We start from the raw sequence: 18368 nt of genomic DNA, 5'->3' as shown, positions 1-18368 counted from the left end.
TATGGCGTTGAGGCATTAGAAATTATTTTTTCGCTGCCGTAATATATTTGGGGCGTTGTGTATGCCACCGTGGTAGATTTGGGGCATTGTGTATACTGTCATGGACTCTTTGCGGTATCTAGTTAATTTTCTGCACTGCCATTTATGACAAGTCCTTAGTGTAAATTGCGCTGAGATATATAATATTGTTGTTGAATAATTGTTTTGACCTTATTGAGTAATTATATGGTGAAAGAATTTATGTGCATATTATTTATGTGCTCGTTGTGTGTTTGTATTTTCTAACACTTGTTCCAAAGATAGTTAGAGTAGCTGGTCGAGGATCTTAATTACTATGTTATATTTACGTACAACTCACTCCTTACCTGCATGTCTATGCAGATATTAAGAAGATGGAGCTAGTAGCTGATGAGTTCGATAGAGTGGATTCAGTTATTGAAGTGAGTCGCCGCATTGTTCATGGAGGCTATCAAAAGAGTCTTTATCATTTGTTCATATGATATCCTTTGTAATTCTTTTAGATGCTCCATGGTCTAGGGTGTGATTTGGGCTATAGTTTCTAATATATTTCGAGATATTAATTATTCGTAATTAATTATCAGATTATTTAGATGCTCGTTTAATTGATCAAATGTTGCAGATTAATAGATAAGATATGAAAATATTATTCGCCTGGCGGGTGGTGTGTGCTGGGTGTTAGTTACGTCTAAGGGGTAATTTGGGACGTGAAATATATGAAATGAGCGAAAATAATTTTTCTTTAACCGTAATTTTTCGTATGTCTTTTAAATATTTTGAGTTACTAATTATTGTAACTTATAATATTATCTATATAATTTTTAAATATGTAAATTATATTTTAATATACGTGAAGATTTTATGTTCGAATTCCCACAGTTGAATCCCATATAAAATTGGACGGAATTATAATCTGTTTTTTTTTTCACTTACTTGTATAGAGATCAAATTCAAGGATAACCATCATACAAATAGCTAGCTTTACCCATAAAGGAACTTACATAGTTTATATTAACATGAAACGACATGTTTAAGTCATGTGTAAGCAAACTCTAAATAGTTGAAACTTATAACATGGTAAAAATAAGTCAAAGCATTTTAATTTTTAATGCGGGGAAAACCTTAACAAATCATGAAATTTCAATTAAAAATATATATTTTAAAATATCAAAAACCTGGAAAAGGCAAAAAGTCCACATTTTCTAATGAAAATGAAGGGAGTACAATTTTTAGAAAAAAGAATATAAAAACCAATAATAATATATGTATTCAATATTTTTACTTCTTAAAACATTGTTATATTTCTAATTCATAGTAAAATTTTAAACGAAATACTTATATGATATTAATCCAAATATTAGTAAAGAGTATAAAAATGGTACAAATTCGAACCGATTTATCAAAAACAAAAGGAAAATAAATAAGTCAATGCGGAGAACATTTTCATATATAGCAATACTAACACGTTACATATATTATTTACACAAATACTTTCAATAACAACAAACATAGAATTGCAACATTCCTCCCTTACCACTTAGCTACCAAAGCTAAGCCTCAACATAAATTAAGGAGAAAATAAAATAAAATAAAAGCCACAGAAAGAGAGGAGGCTATTAATATAGACTAAATATTCTACATATTTTATTTCTAATTTTTTTTTCATAATTAAGTTACTACATATTATTAAGTGGTACTACACTCTAGAGGAAAACCCTGAGGAAATCTCTTAGTATCAGTACAATAATTATATATCATAAACTTTTGCTGCACCCATCTTAATCTTTCTTGACTCACAGGATCCAATTTTGCTGCTAAAATTGAGCAAGAAGAATTAGAATTATTAGTGCAAGTATGAGCATTGAAATTTCTATAAGAGGCAGAGAAAGGGGCATTGCTCCAATCAGTCTTGATTAAACCACCCCTTGTGGCCCATTCATCAGCATCCCATAAACTTGAGTATAACTTCATTGGTTGGGATTTTGGAAATGCCACACCTTTATCTTCCAAATTCTTGAATTCTCTTATTGGGACATTGTCCACTGAAAATCTGAAAAAAAAATTGAATTTGGAGACAAAAAAAGATTGTCAATATGTGCAGTTTAAATTCAACATACTTATAGTATTTAAGAATATTTTTTGCATTATCAGATCATCAAAAAGATAACTACCGTTAACTGTTCTTGAAAGACAAGAATAATAATACGAAAAATAAGGTTCGTTACCATATTAGTCGGAGCAAGGAGCCAGGATTTGAACTGTATATATTCTAAATTATATGATAGCAGATACAACTTCAGCTAACCGAGGACATGACTCTTGATAGGAGGACGTAAAGGTTGACGATTAGGTAGATGGTTAGTAAGTTACTGAGCGTTTTTTCTTTTCCATACCAGTAATATTCGTATTGCTCTTGCATTCTTTTAGGCTTAGTTTTTACTATATGTTGTTCTATTTCTTTCTCCTATCCACTTTATTGTCTCTTTCGCTTCCGTTTATTCAATATCGTGTTGTTGGTACTTGTTGCTATTGTTTCTTTTTCATATTTTATTGTGCTTAGGGTCTATCGAAAATAATCTCTTTACCTTCGTAAAAGTAGGAATAAAAGTAGGGATAAGATCGCGTACATTCTATCCCGAGAGATAAGGTCGCGTACATCTTATCCCGACCCGATCCCGACCCTACTTGTGGGATTCTCACCAGGTTTGTTGCCGACATAAGGTGATAAGGTGTTACTAAATGAGTTCTGAATTTAATCTTTTGAAATGTCAATATAGATAAGTTAAAGAGTACATATTATAGGGGAAAAAACTCTTGGCCTAGTTACTATTTTCGTGGTACACAAACACATATTTAGATGTAAAAGAAACACGTAACTTCTTTAAAAAAAAAATAGTTAGACTACTTACACAATCGTTTGTGGATTCCAAAGGACAGAGTAAGTGTGGAAATCTGCAGTAGGATCAAACCACAAATGAAATTGCTGCTCTCTTTCACCTTTGCCTTGTGTATACACATTTGTATGCACTGTGTATGGCTCTCCACTCAAATTCCCAAGAAACTCAAAGTCTATCTCATCATGGTTTGATCCTTGTGATGACAACTAAATTCACAAAAAAAAAGAAAAAAAAAACATATCAAAAAAATAACAAATAAAATATCAAAACCTTTTTTTTGGGAAAAAATAATTTATAATAATAATGTTAAAAAAGGGAGTCTGGTGCACTAAGCTTTCGTTATGCGCAGGGTCTGGAAAAAAACCGGACCATAAGGGTTTATTGTACGCAGCCTTTCTCTACATTTCTGCAGGAGGCTGTTCTGGTCGGTCACGTGGCGGCAACTTTACTAAGCTTTCGCTATGTACATGGTCTGAAAAAAAGACCGAACCACAAGGGTCTATTGTACGCAGCCTTAGAAAATGCAGGAGGCTATTTTCACAGCTCAAATCCTAACCTCCTATCACATGTCGGTAACTTTACCGGTTACGCTAAGGCTCCATTTTAATAATAATCTAATGCAAAAAAAAAAAAAAAAAAAAATTACATAGTAAGCAGTGACAGTGCCAGCAGAATTCCCAGGGACCAATTTGATTTGCATATCAATTTTACCAAACAAGTATTCTTTCTTTGATTCAAAACCAGAGCCAGAAGTATTATCAAGTGTAAGAGTAAGAAGCTCCCCATTATTTAGTATTTTTCCCCTATCATTTCCCCACGTAATACCAAAATCTTGATTAAGATCACTAGCAGAATATTCAACAACCAAACAACTTATAAATATTACTACAAGCAAACTAAGTTTAATATTAAAGGAAGACAAAGAAGTCATTTTCAGAGTATATATTTGGAAACTGTTTAAGTGTTATTAGTGGAATGAGAATGAAAAATGGAATTGCATTGCCTTTTTATAGAGGAATGAAAATGGAAGAGACAAAATTGTGTCCTGAAAAGGAGGTTCAATGGATGCCATGTGTAGGTAAAAAGGAACAAAGAGTGATCGACGTACAGCTTGCATATAAAATGGCTGAGTAGATAAGGGTAAGTTTGTGAATATAAAATGGTTAAATTAATAAATAGCTCGGTTTATTCATAACTCCATTAAAAAAAAAATATGATGTATTAAACTTTTGTTATATATGGAATCCGAGAAAGGACCGAATCATAAGAATCTTGCATGCAATCTTATAAAAGGTTCTTTTCACGACTCGAATTCATGACTTTCTAGTTACATGATATCAATTTTATCGGTGACTTTCTTGTCATTACTCCATTATTGATGATAAAAAAAACTTGCAAGTATAGTACGGTTATTAATTAGGATGGAAAGTTACACATTTGGTGCACTAAAAATGACGTTCAGCTTCATTTTTGTCATTGTAAGCATAGATTGTATAGTTAACACTAATTCAAAACTTCATCAAATATTTAACTTTCTGATGTATTTCTCAGTGATGATGATACCTTTTTGTTTATCTTACAACTCAATATTTACTTTCTTACCAGTTTTTATAATACGGGGCCTTGCAATAATGATAAAGTTATTTTCGTGTAACTTATAACTTACGAGTCCGAACCATTGAAGCAGCTATTAACGCCGGCCTTAAAATAGATTGTCTATAATATACTCTATAAGGGTGCGTTCTTTTTCTAAATCTTAGGTAAATGTCAAATATTTTGTGCACGGAGCTGCCATTTTATTAGTTTTTACAAAAGTGACTATTTGACTTTCTTAATAATGAGAGAACTAGAGTAAGAAACACTAAAAGAGGATAGGAATTCTCGAAATTGGGAAAGAAATGATTGTTTTGTGCCGAGTGCCGACTGAGTAGTTTATTGATAATTCTGCCATTTAGATATTTCTCTATGTCATAGTTTTGCATGCAGAAGCAGTCAAGAGAGTGAGGTCATGACTCATCAAATTTTAGGGTACGTGTCATCACCTGTGACATTTCTTGCAATTTAGGTGATAATGTGATAGTATAAATAATGAAAAAGAGTCGTCTCTAACTAGAGGTTTGGTTCTTCCGTCTAGATGTTAATTTCTTTCTTTCTCGATTATAATATTGGACCTGACATTAATAGGCTAAGATATAGCAGCATATATAGTGTGAAAATTTTCTTCGAAAAACAATTGAAGTTATTAAGCATATATAATAATTTTAAGGCAGAGGCGGATCCAAGATTTGAGTCTTATGGGTTCTTACTATAATTTTAAATTAATATGCAATAATAATTGGGTTCACAGTTAGATATTTACAAATATTTAGTAAATTTTTTAATATAAATACAGAATTTACGCAAGAATTACTGGGTTTTCGAAACCCATATTCCATGCTCTAGGTCCGCCCTGAGTAGAGGGTATTGGTGCAGCAGCGTACTAGTATCTATGTTGTGGAAATTTACATGCATGATCATCCTATATATGTTCTTTTGCGTAATACAACAAGGATGTATCTTATGGAGAAGTGAGATGCAAAAAACGATAATTGCGATAATTAGGCTTTGAACTTGTCTTCTATGAATGAATGCATGGAAGGAGTGAGTAGCATATAATTGATATGCGAAAAGTGATATGCTTTACACGTTCACTTCCAAGACGTTACGCCCATGCGCCTCTTGGTTGTAATAGTTACGCTTGGCCTAGTCGATTGTAATGTGTAAGCCTTCAGATGCCTCCAAGCAAGCGAAAGTTTTCAAGGTAATTATCGGACGTATATTCGTGACATTTTTAATTTATTTTTCTTGATTCGATGACTTAAGCAACATATTTCTAGAGCGTAGAATTATGTATGATGAGATTGTTTATGTGAAAGTGATTTGTAAGCATCATTCAAGTGTCAAGTGAATTAAAAACATGGGAAGCAAACGGCTTAAGAATACTTTTCTAACTTATGTATATATCATTTTATCAGAAATCAAATCTAGAAATAGCACATTAATATTGTTACATATATTCTCGGAAAAGAAAAACAAAAAGATTTTCTAAATACCACCTCTACTTCTTTCAATGTTGTGTTAATTGTATGTGTTAGGCTACTTATTTTAGTTGCAACTATATGTCTTTTAAGTCCTTTAAGTAATTCACGTGAACTTCTCACCCAACTCTTGGAACTTGTTATGCTAAACTTAAAAGACAACAACAACAACAACAACAACTCAGTATAATCCCACTTAGTGGGGTCTGAGGAGGGTAGTGTGTACGCAGACCTTACCCCTACCCTAAGATAGAGAGGTTGTTTCCAAATAGACCCCCGGCATCCTTCCCTCCAAGAACTTCTCACCTTGCTCTTGGGGAGACTCGAACTCACAAGAGGTTGCTTACCATCAGAGCAACCCCTTTAAACTTAAAGAGTCATTCTAAATTAACATTACAGGTCACGGATGCAATAAGAACAATAAGATGAGTATGAAATGGAGCTCACAACAACCAATGCATGCAGTAATGTAATCAAAAGCGGATCCAGATTTTGAAGTTTATGAGTTTCTGTAACGATTTCAAGTTAATAACGTAACTGAATTCATAATCAAATTAAATATTTATAGATATTTAATAAATTTGTTAATACATATATAAGGATTGTGCAAAAGCTATTGGGTTCTGGAGAACCCGCACGTTGCCCTCTAAATCCACCACTGAATGTAATTGATTGAAAAGGGATGCCTAGGACCAGCGGCAAAAGTAGGATTTTTACCGAGAGGATTCAAAAACTAAAATAAGTAAATACGTGAAGAAGTTAAGGAAATTTAATATCTAACATATATGCATATCGATGTAATCATAAAAAGTGAATTGTTTTAGGGATCGGATAAACTTTGATTTTTGATCATTTCGCAAGCTTGTATCCTTATAAAAAGTTCGCCCCAATAATTTAGCCTGAAAAGTGGGGATAAATAACTTTATATATATAGTATAATTTGTTACGAAGAAGATTTGATTGAACCCCTTTCCGTCCACCTAACTTTGCCCCTGCCTATCGGACCACAATAACAATTTGTCCTCTCTCTTCTCGAGCCTGGACCAAAACCCTCTGGCCGTTTGATTATCGGATTAGATTAATAATTTTATATTTTATTATTGATATTAGCTAAAATCAGTATAAATTTTTTGTGAAACTGTTAATATTATCTACTCCATTTCATATAGGATTTGGCTTGACCTGAACCAGACAATCCCTCAGCGTTCTTTCCTTTGTCATATCTTTACTTTGAGACACCATAATCTCAAGTTAGGCGTACAACACAAATTATTTAAAATTTATTGGCATTTATTTACTTATTTATGAGATAACGTGCAAAATCAGATAACCTGTTTGATTTGCACCATTTTCCTCTCGTTTAAAGTCCATTTGGAGGATACGAAGATATAACCCAAATAACCGTTCATCCAACGGCTTAAATTAAAAATAATCGACCTATATATAATGTAATTCATACTCTTATATAATATATGTGCAGGGGCGCTCCGACAAATTTTGTGGCCTAAAGCCAAATTTTATGAGAGGCCTTAACTTTTTAATTTTTTTTTTATTATTTATTTGAAGTCTGTTTTTTTAGCTTTTTTTTAGATACAAAGTTATTTAATTTTCATATAGTCAATAACTCCTAATAAGTATTTCTTAATTGACAATATAACTAATCCACTAAACCTTTCTTGTGGCATTATTGTTCTTAGGTAAGATTTTATCAATTTTAATTTTGAAAACATTCTTTCCGCTGAAGCAACGATAACTTGAGTTATGAACATTATTTCATAAGCAATTTAGGCATTTGTAAAAGAATTAAATCTTTTTATTTGATTAGGTGTATCAATTAAACTGTTACTTCTAATTGTACTATTTTCCTTAATACTTTTAATTCAGAACATAAATCTAAACCATCAATATCGAATTGATTATTATGCTATAAGGAACATTCATGATTAAGGCAATATTTTTTTCAAATTTCTAACATCTAGTGATCTTAACTTTTACTGCCAAATAGAAAATCAAAAATATTTTCATATGCTTCGAATTGTTCAAATCTATTTTGAAGTGAAAAAATAACCTTGTCTATTATGTATAAAAGTAATCAACTCTAAAGGACTCCTCGAAAGATTTTGAGATTTCATTATCAACATTTGCATCAAATTGTTACTTCATATATATCACACGTTTCTTACGAAATTCGGGTTCGATATCCATTTCAAGTGCAATTTCCTTAGTAGAAATTATAGCAGTTGCAAATCCTTCTTCTTTATATTTCTTAGAAAGAAATCAAACTTTTTCACTTTACTAAACTCTTTTTTAAACTTATACATAATCTATTAGGTGTAACAAAAAATGGGGCCCCCACAAATATGAGACCTAAAGCGGTTGTTTTACTTACTTTATGGAAGGGCCGCCCATATAAGGTGGATTGGGCTGAATCTACATTCTTTTTGGATTGCCTATGTGTTTGACCAACAAATTTGACCCACCAAGTTCTCCAAAAGTTTAATTTTTACCCAAAATTTGGTACATTTGAGATATAAGCAAAATGGTGGGAAGCATTTTTCTTGTGAGTGGTTGAAGTAGGTTTCTTGTTCTCTTTTTAAGACCAATCTAATTTAAAAGTTAAATCCTGTAAATCCTAATTTAACAGAGAAAATCATTATAAGGAGCATCTTCTTTCTTTTTTTTTTCCATTAATCATCTGGTATTCGAAATTTATTGGTCCGACTAATCTAGATTCGCATCACATAAAAAAATTAAGAGGAAAATACTTCCTACCAAGAAAACTTTTTCGATCCTGAGCTGCTGGTTTCACTTTAAATACCAACTTAAATTACTCTCCTGTAAGCAACTGATCCTTCAAACTTTGTTACATTCCTAGTTTAATACTTTATGCGTCTGTGGTTTTATGTTGGGCAAAGATCATTTTTAACCGGCGCCCGAAACTATTTATATTTGATAGTAGTAAAAGTGTATAAAAGTTGTATATCATTTGTATATAATATACAAAAATATGTATACAAAATATGCATTTTTCGGCTATTCTTCTCGGTTGGTGCATTTCCTTAAGAAGGAGAGCCTTGACCTAGCTGGTAAAGTTATTGTCTTGTGACCAGGAGGTCACGGGTTCGAGCCGTGAAAACAGCCTCTTGCAAAAATGCAGGGTAAGGTTGCGTATGATAAACCATTATGGTCCGGCCCTTCCCCGGATTCCACGCATAAAGGGAGCTTAGTGCACCAGACTGCCTTTTTTTTTCTTTTTCTTTTGAGAGCAACTATACAATATTGTTTTCCCTTTTTTGTTTTCTTTTGCTTCTTGGAGTGTCAATGGAACTCTTTTTTCTTTTTTTTGAAAATAATGTATAGGAATATTGACTAATCTCAAAATTGCAGGTAAGTTCTTAAGCTTTGTAAAATAAAGTGGAGGGACCTAACATTGAAGGTCAGTTATTAGGTGTCGTTTGGTTCGGAACACTATAATCGTAGGATTAATAGATAATATAACTAAAATTTAGATATAAAATTTACAATGATAGAGTACTTCTTAATACTATACTTATAACCAAACATGGAATATAAATATAATTTTAAATATTATCCTGGGATTAAAAAAAGACTCTTATATATAAGTTTTATCTATGCCATCCTGCAAATAGCGGTGGAGGCAGAATTTCCGCTAAGGGGGTTCAAAAAAAAAAGTTGAAAATTTAGAAGAAACTGTGGACAGTGGAATACGATTTTGAACCCCCTTGATCATTGAACTGTGGACAATGGGATACATTTTGAACCCCCCCCCCCTTGACCATTGAACTATGCTTTTGAGTTGTGTTATAGGAATACAAAATAAAATATATAGAGGTACAAATCAAATTTTGCATTATATGTGCAGTGTAATTTTCCGGCGAAGAGGTTCGGGTGAACGATCTTCCGCCCCTTAACCCGTCCCTGCCGCAGAAGGTGACAGTATTGAGGGATCGAGTTAAATGCGCTAAACACAATAATTACATATCAAAAATTTTGTTAATTAAAACCTCATAGTGCATAATTAATGTTGTCCTTAATTTTATCTGGTTGGATCTCATTGTCGTGCGGTAATAAAAGAAGTTAGCAAAATTAAGATATGAAGTTAGGTATAAGAGACAAATTTTATGTACTTGTAATAAAAGTAGAAAAATAATTATTGTTGGTTGTTGATCATCATTAATCCCTAAAACAGAACATATGTGGTGTTTTGAATTCTTTATAGGGGTGTCAATGAATATTCGAAAACCGATCAAATCGACCGAACCGTACCGTATCGTACCGAATCAATTTTTAGGTTTCTTTTTAAGAAATCGTAGATTTTTATATAAATTTATAACTGCACCGATAATTAGGGTAGGTTTTTTATTTTATAAAAATAAACCGAAAAAAATCGAACCGTACCGAATAAATTTTACATGTAGAAAATATATTTATTTAGTAAGTTTAAAAATAATAATGCATTAAATTTTCTTTGAGCCTTGGAATTATGAAAACTATTACAAGCCAACAAGTAATTAAACTCAAAATACTAATTCCTGAAACCTATTATGCTACTTCTACTTAAACTAAGTTATTTCAAGTATCTTTATTAGCAAGTTACAAAGTATTCTAGCGATTATGAGTAGCAAACTACAATGTATTGAATATGTTTCCTTTCATATAATTTAGATTTATCTTTTTGAATATTTAATCTTCTATTGACGTTATTCTTGAGTCTCAGCTTGGTATATCTTTCAACTCGTGTGATTATATTTTCTTTGCCTTTGTTTAATTTCTTTTACGATGTTGCAGAATAGTTGATGGATCTATACTCTAGCTATTTTTTTTTTAATTCATCACCCTTTAAACTGTAAAAATGTCTAGACAGTTTTGTTAAGTCCTATAAAAGAACGTATGTTATTGCGATTCTACTTCTACTGGTGAAATTTACATGATATTAAAAAAATACCGAAAATTCACCGAACCGTACCGATACCGAAAAGAAACCGACATGATTGGGACGGTTTCGAAAAGTTTAATTTTGGTTATACATAATAGAATAACCGAAAAATTGGTATGGTACAAATTTTATAAAATAACCGGCCGAACCGAACCATTTACATCCCTAACTCTTTATATCCAACATGATGTGAAGGCAAATACAAATATAGGGATTTTGATATATATATATATATATATATATATATATATATATATATATACAGCAATCTTAATTATAAGGCTTGAACTGAAGCCATAGTAAACTTGAGAGATCCTACTATGAATAGGAGAAGAATTCCTGCGTAAACACCATAATCTTAATCAGCTAAAAATTGATCAAGAAATTGCTTTGCATCTGCTTCTATTCTCGCCCAAAGTGGGGTAAATTAAAGCAGAACCTTTTGCTATTCTCATCCCAAGTAATGACTTGCTTAGTTGCTTCTTTCAACATTCTTATCTTACAGAAGTTCATAATTGATATAGTAGCTTCATCTTTGTCCTGGAAAATAAAAGACAAAATAGGAACCATTTGCATGTGTCTCATAGGGGTGTACAAAGGAAACCGACAAACCGCATCAACCCGATAAGGAAATCCCGAATCGAGGAAAAGATTGACTCTATATTACAGTCCGCGATCCAGAAATTCGGATAAGGAATTCTGTTAACCCGGGAGAAGGTGTTAGGCATTCTCGAGTTCCGTGGTTCTAGCACAGTCACTCAACTGTTATTATTGGCCTATTATCTGATTTTAGAACATTTTGATTCTATGTGCATTTTAACTCTATAACCGTTTTTATTCACTTTTAGGAAGAAAATGAAGCATATCCTGAGTGAGTACCAAGAGAATTGTAAGCATATTCTGAGGGAGACAATATAAAATTCAAATAAACAGATTAAGAGAGAAAAAGAAGAAACAACTACTATACAACAACAACAACAACAATCCGTGGGGTCTGGGGAGGGTAGTGTGTACGCAGACCTTACCCCTACCCTAGGGTAGAGAGACTGTTTCCAAATAGACCCGCGGTATCCTTCCCTCCAAGAACTTCCCACCTTGCTTTTGGGGAGACTCGAACTCACAACCTCTCGGTTGGAAGTGGGGGTTGCTTCCCACTTTTTTAAGTATGTGACTTTTTGTAACGGTTGTAACTTCTTCTTTTTTAAACCTAAGTTGAATTGAGTTGTATATAAATAATAAGGAGAAAATTACAAATAGATTTCTTGGCATTAGAGATATGCCACACCATTGTTGTCATTCCCGCTTTATATAGATATATAGATTTGATTTCTTTTACACTGCTTTATGATGATTTCTTTTAGACACTGTTTTTATATTTTAAAATTTTAAATTTCTCATTCCACTTTTAGGGAGTTGATTTATAGTAATATAAATATTTGACTTATTTTAGACCATGAATTTCAAAAATAATTTTTTCAAAACTTTTGTCCTTAAACAACATACATAAATTATAAAAAGGTATACTATATGTTTATGTAAAGAGGATATTTGTTTCCTCTCTCATATTCAATTATTCAGTGAGTAATTTGGTATGCTACTTCACTTTTATTTTTCAAATTTTCTTTAATGAAATTTAATTATTATCAATAAAGGGCAAGAGTCTAGCCTAGGACGCAGTTTCGTACAGTCGTCCTATATAAATAGGTTTTAGCCAAGGACTCTATAGACTTCTTTCGGTCCATAAATAAACGGTAAAAGGTCAAATATACCCCTATATTATAAGAAAAGGTTTAAATATTTGGGTCCAAATATATCTATAGCGTAATACTATTGGTTCAAATATAGCCCTATTTTATTAAGTTTTTCCAAGATGGACATTCAATCCTACGTCGCACTGATATTTGATGAGCTAGATGCTACAATGCATGTCACCTCAGCGACCCTAATCTATATATAAAAAACTAAAATTTAAAATATTTCATGGTAGCGGTAATGGTGGCAACAATGGTGGAGGGGAAGGAAATTTTAGTGGTGGAAAAAAAATAGAATGGAGGAGTAAAATAGGTTAGGGGTGCTGAGGTGGCAAGCCACATGACATCCACCTCATCAAATATCAGTGCCACGTAGGATTGAATGTCCATTTTGGACAAACTTAACGAAAAGGGGGTATATATATTTAAACCGGCCAATTGTATAACAACAGGGGTATATTTTGGCTTAAAGTATAGCGGAAAGTATATTTAAACCTTTTTTGATAGTACAAGGCTATATTTGACCCTTTTTCGATAAATAAACTGCAACCCAAAAAGTTGTGGTTGCATGAAATCATATAAAATCCCAAATACAAATAAAATGAACCAGATTATTTCTACAATTTAATACTCATTCGAATATATATTTTTAAAAAATTATCATGACTAGTACATAAGATATTCCACATTCATGCAGAGCTCGGGGAAAAACTGCACTCCAAGAACTATGATGTAGACAGTTTATCCTAATGCAAGCATTAATTGTTGCTTTCACGGTTCGATTCTCCAATCCGTAACCTATAGGTCCGCAATGTAAGTCTGTCTCTACGCTCGAACCCGTAACTTATAGGACCGCAACATAGATCCGTCTCTGGACTCAAACAACTTTATCATTGCTTCAAAAATTCTCCTTAATTAAAAAAAAAATTGTCGTGAGTACCCACAATATACAAGATATAATTAAATTGTGGTAGTTCTAATCCATATCCTATATGAATAAAGCATGAACCCTTTGAAAATTGAAATTGCATTATCACATAAGGTCCCCCTCTTCACGTGTACCATTTACAAACCAGAAACTCCCTCCCCCAACCCCTACAGCCACAAGCCCACAACTAACAAAATCAAAGCATTAATGATTTTGAAAATTACATGAAGATGCAAAATAAGTTTTATAAATGCATGTTAACTTTGCCATTATCTCTTCTATTCAGTTAGTTCACAACTCTGAAAGCCGAAGACGAAACGAGGAAGACAGCTACAGAACAGCAGTGAAAAGGATCATAATATGGATATTGTGAGAAAAGAGGGTTTCTTGAGGCTATTTGCGATTGTATTCTTGGTTTTGACTGCTTGTTTAATGGGATTTGATTCTCAAACTAAACTCCTTTTTGACACAGTTGAAAGAAAAGCCAGCTTCAATGATATGGATGCCTTGTTGTGAGTTTCTATTATTAATTCTTTCTCCTCCATTTGAACTTCTTTTTTGTTACTTGAAGACTATTACATCTTCTGCAAAAAATGTTACATTTATGTAATGGAAGGACACTTTTGAGCAACGGTAAAGTTGTTTTCGTGTGTTCTATAGGTCACGAGTTCAAGCCGTGAAAATAACCATTAATATTACTCTAGGGTAGGTTGTATATATTACACCCTTAAGGGTGCGGCCCTTCCCCGAACTCTGCATGAATATAGAATAATTTTTTTCTTTTAGTAAAGAAAAACATATACTTAAGTACGTTGCTCTAGCTCAACCTTTTTTTCCTTCAAAAGGTTTTGTGCAGCATATGTACCTTATATACCGTCAAACCTCTCTATAACAACCTTATTTGTTCCAAATATTTTTGGATATTATAGCGAAGTGCTGTTATACAGAATATATATTATAACACAGCATGAAAATTGGTTCCGGAAAAACTTAACTTTTATAGTGAAATATTGTTATATAGAGATGCTGCTATAGAGATGTCTGGTTGTATAAGAGTATATTGTTTATTATCTCAATCTCTGATATGTGCATCGAATATGGACCAATACGTAACATTATTTCATTTGTTCTAATTTATGTGGCATAGTTGAAATCGACGGGCTTTTAGAGAAATGGAGACTTTCGAGATAGACTATGGTCTTAAATATACCATAACATGCCGATACAAAATTTTAAAACTTGTGACCTTACATGTCATAGTATTTACGTGGTTATAAATTTTTTTATGTAAAGGCGAAATAAGAAACGTAAAATTAATTATTTCTAAATTTAGTAGTGTGCCATTCTTTTCAAACTAAAAAGGGAAATATGTCATACTTTGAAACATTAAATTACATCAATTTTCTTGTATTCTTTTTTCTCTTTCCTACCCCACTATGTGCTAATTGTAACTAAAGTCAATTTTTTGTTTTATATATAGTTTTTTGGTATGGATTGATGCTGCTGTTGCCAGTTATAATGTACTCCATGTGTTAAGATGTTTCCTCATTCCTACTACTGCAAAGGGAGATGTTAAACAAAGGTCTTACAAGAACTATTGGTTGTTTTTCTTCTTAGATCAGGTAATTCTCTAGAAACTAGACTTATTTTAAAAGATGTTCCTTTTTCTTAATTAATTTTATTTTTATTTGGTGTTTCTTTGCTTCAGTTATCTTGATTTTTTTGGATGTGGCTACTGCTTTCTTTTTCATGGCTTATTCATTACCATATTTCTTTTTCAACGCTACCGTAATTTTACTTTTTTTGAGTCGAGGGTTTATCGGAAACGCCATCTCTACCTTCATAAGGTAGGGATAAGGTCTGCATACACAATACCATCCTCAGACCCCACTTATGAGATTACATTGAGTATGTTATTGTAATTTGTTCTTCCTCCGTATAATATTATTAAACGGTAAAAGAAGAGATATACAAGGTTTATTGGAAATCTTTCTGCCTGCATTAGGTAGGGATAAGGTTTGCGTAGAGACTATCCTCCCCAAATCTCATCCGGTGGTGAAGCCACCTTATCCAAACGGGTTTCAATTGATACCCCTTCGTCCAAAAAATTTCACTGTGTATATTACTATATGTTGACACCCTTAACTTTTTCGTGTGTTTACTTTTATACATTTTGACACGTCTTAATAAAATTTTACCTCCGCCACTGATCCTATACTGGATTTATTGTTGTTGTCGTTAAAAAAAGAGATATACAAAATGGGGTTATTGATACTGTTGATTTCACACAAAATAGAATGTCAAATTTTCAAAAGAAGTTAATTTATTCTACTGAACAGATCAATGAAAACATAAAGGAAAATGAGAGTTGGAACTAGTTAGGTGATTTAGTTCATTGATAAGCATGCTCCACGTTGTTGCTTTAAAAGCTAAAATAGTTGAGATATTAATGTTATTTAATGCTGTAACCTAGAGCAATTAATTGCTTCGTTTTTCTTCTTCTTTTGTCTCCTGCATCACTGGTTTGGGATTTTTCTATTTTAAATAATGCAGGTATTATTTGATACTTTTAACCAAATATGGTATATATATATATATATATATATATATATATATATAATTACACAGGAAATATTTTTTCTTTCAACAAACCAAACGCTACATAAATTAATTGCATGAATTATTTTTCTAATCCCCCGAACCAAACATAATATTATCTTATGCAAGATTATATACGAATATGAATTTTTCAATCCTGCAGCCAACCAACCACTTAAGTTATATACTCTGTCAGTGTATAAAATAGTTATAATATTTATATATTTAACCTCTCATAGTAGTTTTTTTCCAAATTGCTTCTCGCTATAGTATAGACGGTTACATAAAGTTAATCCTCAAACAATTTGATCAAAAGGGTAGTCCGGTGCATAAAATATCTCATATTTAGGGGGAAATTTAGGGGGGCGGATGGAGTGTGAATCTCCTTCGCCGAAAAATTACACTGTACATATAAGACAAATTTATTTATTTTTTACCTCTATATTATATTTTGAATTCCCATGACACAACCCAAAAGCATAGCCCAATGGTCAAGGAGGTTCAAAACCTTTGTGAAGTCACTAGTTTAAGTCCCACTTGCTATAATTTCTTCTAATTTTCGAATTTTTTTTCTTTTTTGAACCCCCTCAGGGGAGATGCTTCATCTGCCACCGAGCATATTCATGCAGGTCCCTGGAAAGGGTCGTACCTCAAAGGGTGTGATGTAGACAGTCTACCCTAATGCAAGCATTAGTGACTGTTTTCACGGCTCGAACGTAACCCATTGTTCAGTGTCAAAACATTATCCAGTCTAGTGCATAAAATATCACATATCCACGCAGGGTCCCAGAAAGGACTCCTGCACGTCAAAGGATGTGATGTAGACAGTCTATCATAATGCAAGCATTAGTGATTATTTCCACGGCTCGAACTCATTGTCACCCTAATACAATCATTAATGACTGTTTCCGCGGCTCGAAACTATTGGAGTGTCAAAAAGTTAAAAGTACTCTACCTAATTTGGCATGTCTATATATTTTTTTCCAGGCAGCTGTATACACAGTATTTGCAGCACAATCAGCAGCAGTTGAAGCATCAGCAATAGCATTGGCTGGAGTGAGAAGTTTGCAATGGATGAAATTGTGCAATAGATTCACAAGGTTTTGTATCCAAATTGGAGGTGCTTTATTATGTGGCTATGCTGCTGTCCTTGTATTGGTTGTGGTCTCTTCACTTTCTGCCTTTCAATTATTCAGACTCTACTCACCTAAGAAGTTCCTTCAACTTAAGGGCAAATTAAATGATCATCACCTGCTTTCTATGTAAATTTATTAATTATGGAGTGTGCTATGCATGTGAACTTATATATTTTCGTGTGGGCGCAATTATATATCTTGTATTGTACGTAATAGACAATATTAGGGAAGATAGCGAAATAATTAAAGACAGAGAGAGTTAATATTGTGAAAAGAATTGATCATACAATTTATGTTCAATAGGTACTACCTTTGATTTAAATGTCAATACGAAAAGAAATTGACATGTTTAAAGAGTCGTTTATGTATTTTGCCTTTTTTTTTTATGTTCAATCAAACAAGCAAAAGAAAAATATTTCCTTCACTTTCTACTCACCATTTAATTTCTCCGATGATTGAATCAGTAATACTCTTTCAAGAAATTAAACCAAATAAAAATAACTAGTAAAGAAATAAAAGAGGAAATTAAAGTAGTTGAATAACTAGGCTAAAGCAGTTGGTGAAGTCGTAACTTTTTCTTTTCTAAATTACAAGAATCTCTCACAGTAGCTATCTTCATTTATCAAACGTGAGCTTTATTTGGTCTAAATTGTAGTCTTCATTTTCTCAATACCTTGTGAAGTACGTAATAATTATGTTGATACTACCACTTGATCATGATGGGTGGTCCATCAGTTTTAACGAATATATTGAACCCTTTTTAACTTATCTGATAGATTGCGTAATAAATTTAAAATAGATACACTTGAGTGAAAGTGGATGTCAAAAGATGATCATCAATCGACTCAAATGGAAGAGGATGTCTATGATTATAGATGTATACGAAATCGGGCTCGTCTATGACATGGTAGATTGGGCTCGGAACATGAGGGACTGAAGATCGACCTCAGTCCCCAAGTCCCACCGGACCAGAGCCCAAAGTCAAAATGTATGTCTTCGGGAATAT

At 32.6% G+C, this 18368-nt stretch overlaps 2 protein-coding genes across 2 annotated transcripts; one reads left to right on the top strand and one right to left on the bottom strand.

Moving 5' to 3' along the window:
* Window positions 1-1501: 1501 nt before the first annotated feature.
* LOC104244532 (probable xyloglucan endotransglucosylase/hydrolase protein 25) lies at window positions 1502-3868 on the bottom strand. The gene is made up of 3 exons (XM_009799975.2): window positions 3562-3868; window positions 2928-3121; window positions 1502-2068 (listed from the first exon to the last, which is right to left on the bottom strand). Exons 1-3 carry the CDS (start codon window positions 3844-3846, stop codon window positions 1705-1707), a joined length of 843 nt encoding a protein of 280 aa, XP_009798277.1. The 5' UTR covers window positions 3847-3868; the 3' UTR covers window positions 1502-1704.
* A 9982-nt stretch (window positions 3869-13850) lies between these two features.
* LOC104244533 (CASP-like protein 2C1) lies at window positions 13851-17716 on the top strand. Its single transcript, XM_009799977.2, has 3 exons — window positions 13851-14140; window positions 15109-15250; window positions 17214-17716. The coding sequence occupies exons 1-3, from the start codon at window positions 13989-13991 to the stop codon at window positions 17490-17492; spliced, it is 573 nt and encodes a 190-aa protein (XP_009798279.1). The 5' UTR covers window positions 13851-13988; the 3' UTR covers window positions 17493-17716.
* Window positions 17717-18368: the final 652 nt, after the last annotated feature.

This window comes from Nicotiana sylvestris, chromosome 11 (assembly GCF_000393655.2).
Source record: "Nicotiana sylvestris chromosome 11, ASM39365v2, whole genome shotgun sequence".
In the NCBI taxonomy this organism is placed as follows: Eukaryota; Viridiplantae; Streptophyta; class Magnoliopsida; order Solanales; family Solanaceae; genus Nicotiana; species Nicotiana sylvestris.
The sequence above is the reverse complement of the archived record's forward strand: the minus strand, read 5'-3'. Positions and strand labels throughout refer to the sequence as shown.

Excerpts from the sequence above, each read along its gene's own strand:
- LOC104244532 (XM_009799975.2), bottom strand. The coding sequence starts at position 3,846 with ATGACTTCTTTGTCTTCCTTTAATATTAAACTTAGTTTGCTTGTAGTA. Across the intron at positions 3,122-3,561 it reads GCACTGTCACTGCTTACTAT|TTGTCATCACAAGGATCAAA; the intron begins GTAATTTTTTTT and ends TTGTGAATTTAG. Across the intron at positions 2,069-2,927 it reads TGGAATCCACAAACGATTGT|ATTTTCAGTGGACAATGTCC; the intron begins GTAAGTAGTCTA and ends TTTTTTTTTCAG.
- LOC104244533 (XM_009799977.2), top strand. The coding sequence starts at position 13,989 with ATGGATATTGTGAGAAAAGAGGGTTTCTTGAGGCTATTTGCGATTGTA. Across the intron at positions 14,141-15,108 it reads AATGATATGGATGCCTTGTT|TTTTTTGGTATGGATTGATG; the intron begins GTGAGTTTCTAT and ends TTTTATATATAG. Across the intron at positions 15,251-17,213 it reads TGTTTTTCTTCTTAGATCAG|GCAGCTGTATACACAGTATT; the intron begins GTAATTCTCTAG and ends ATTTTTTTCCAG.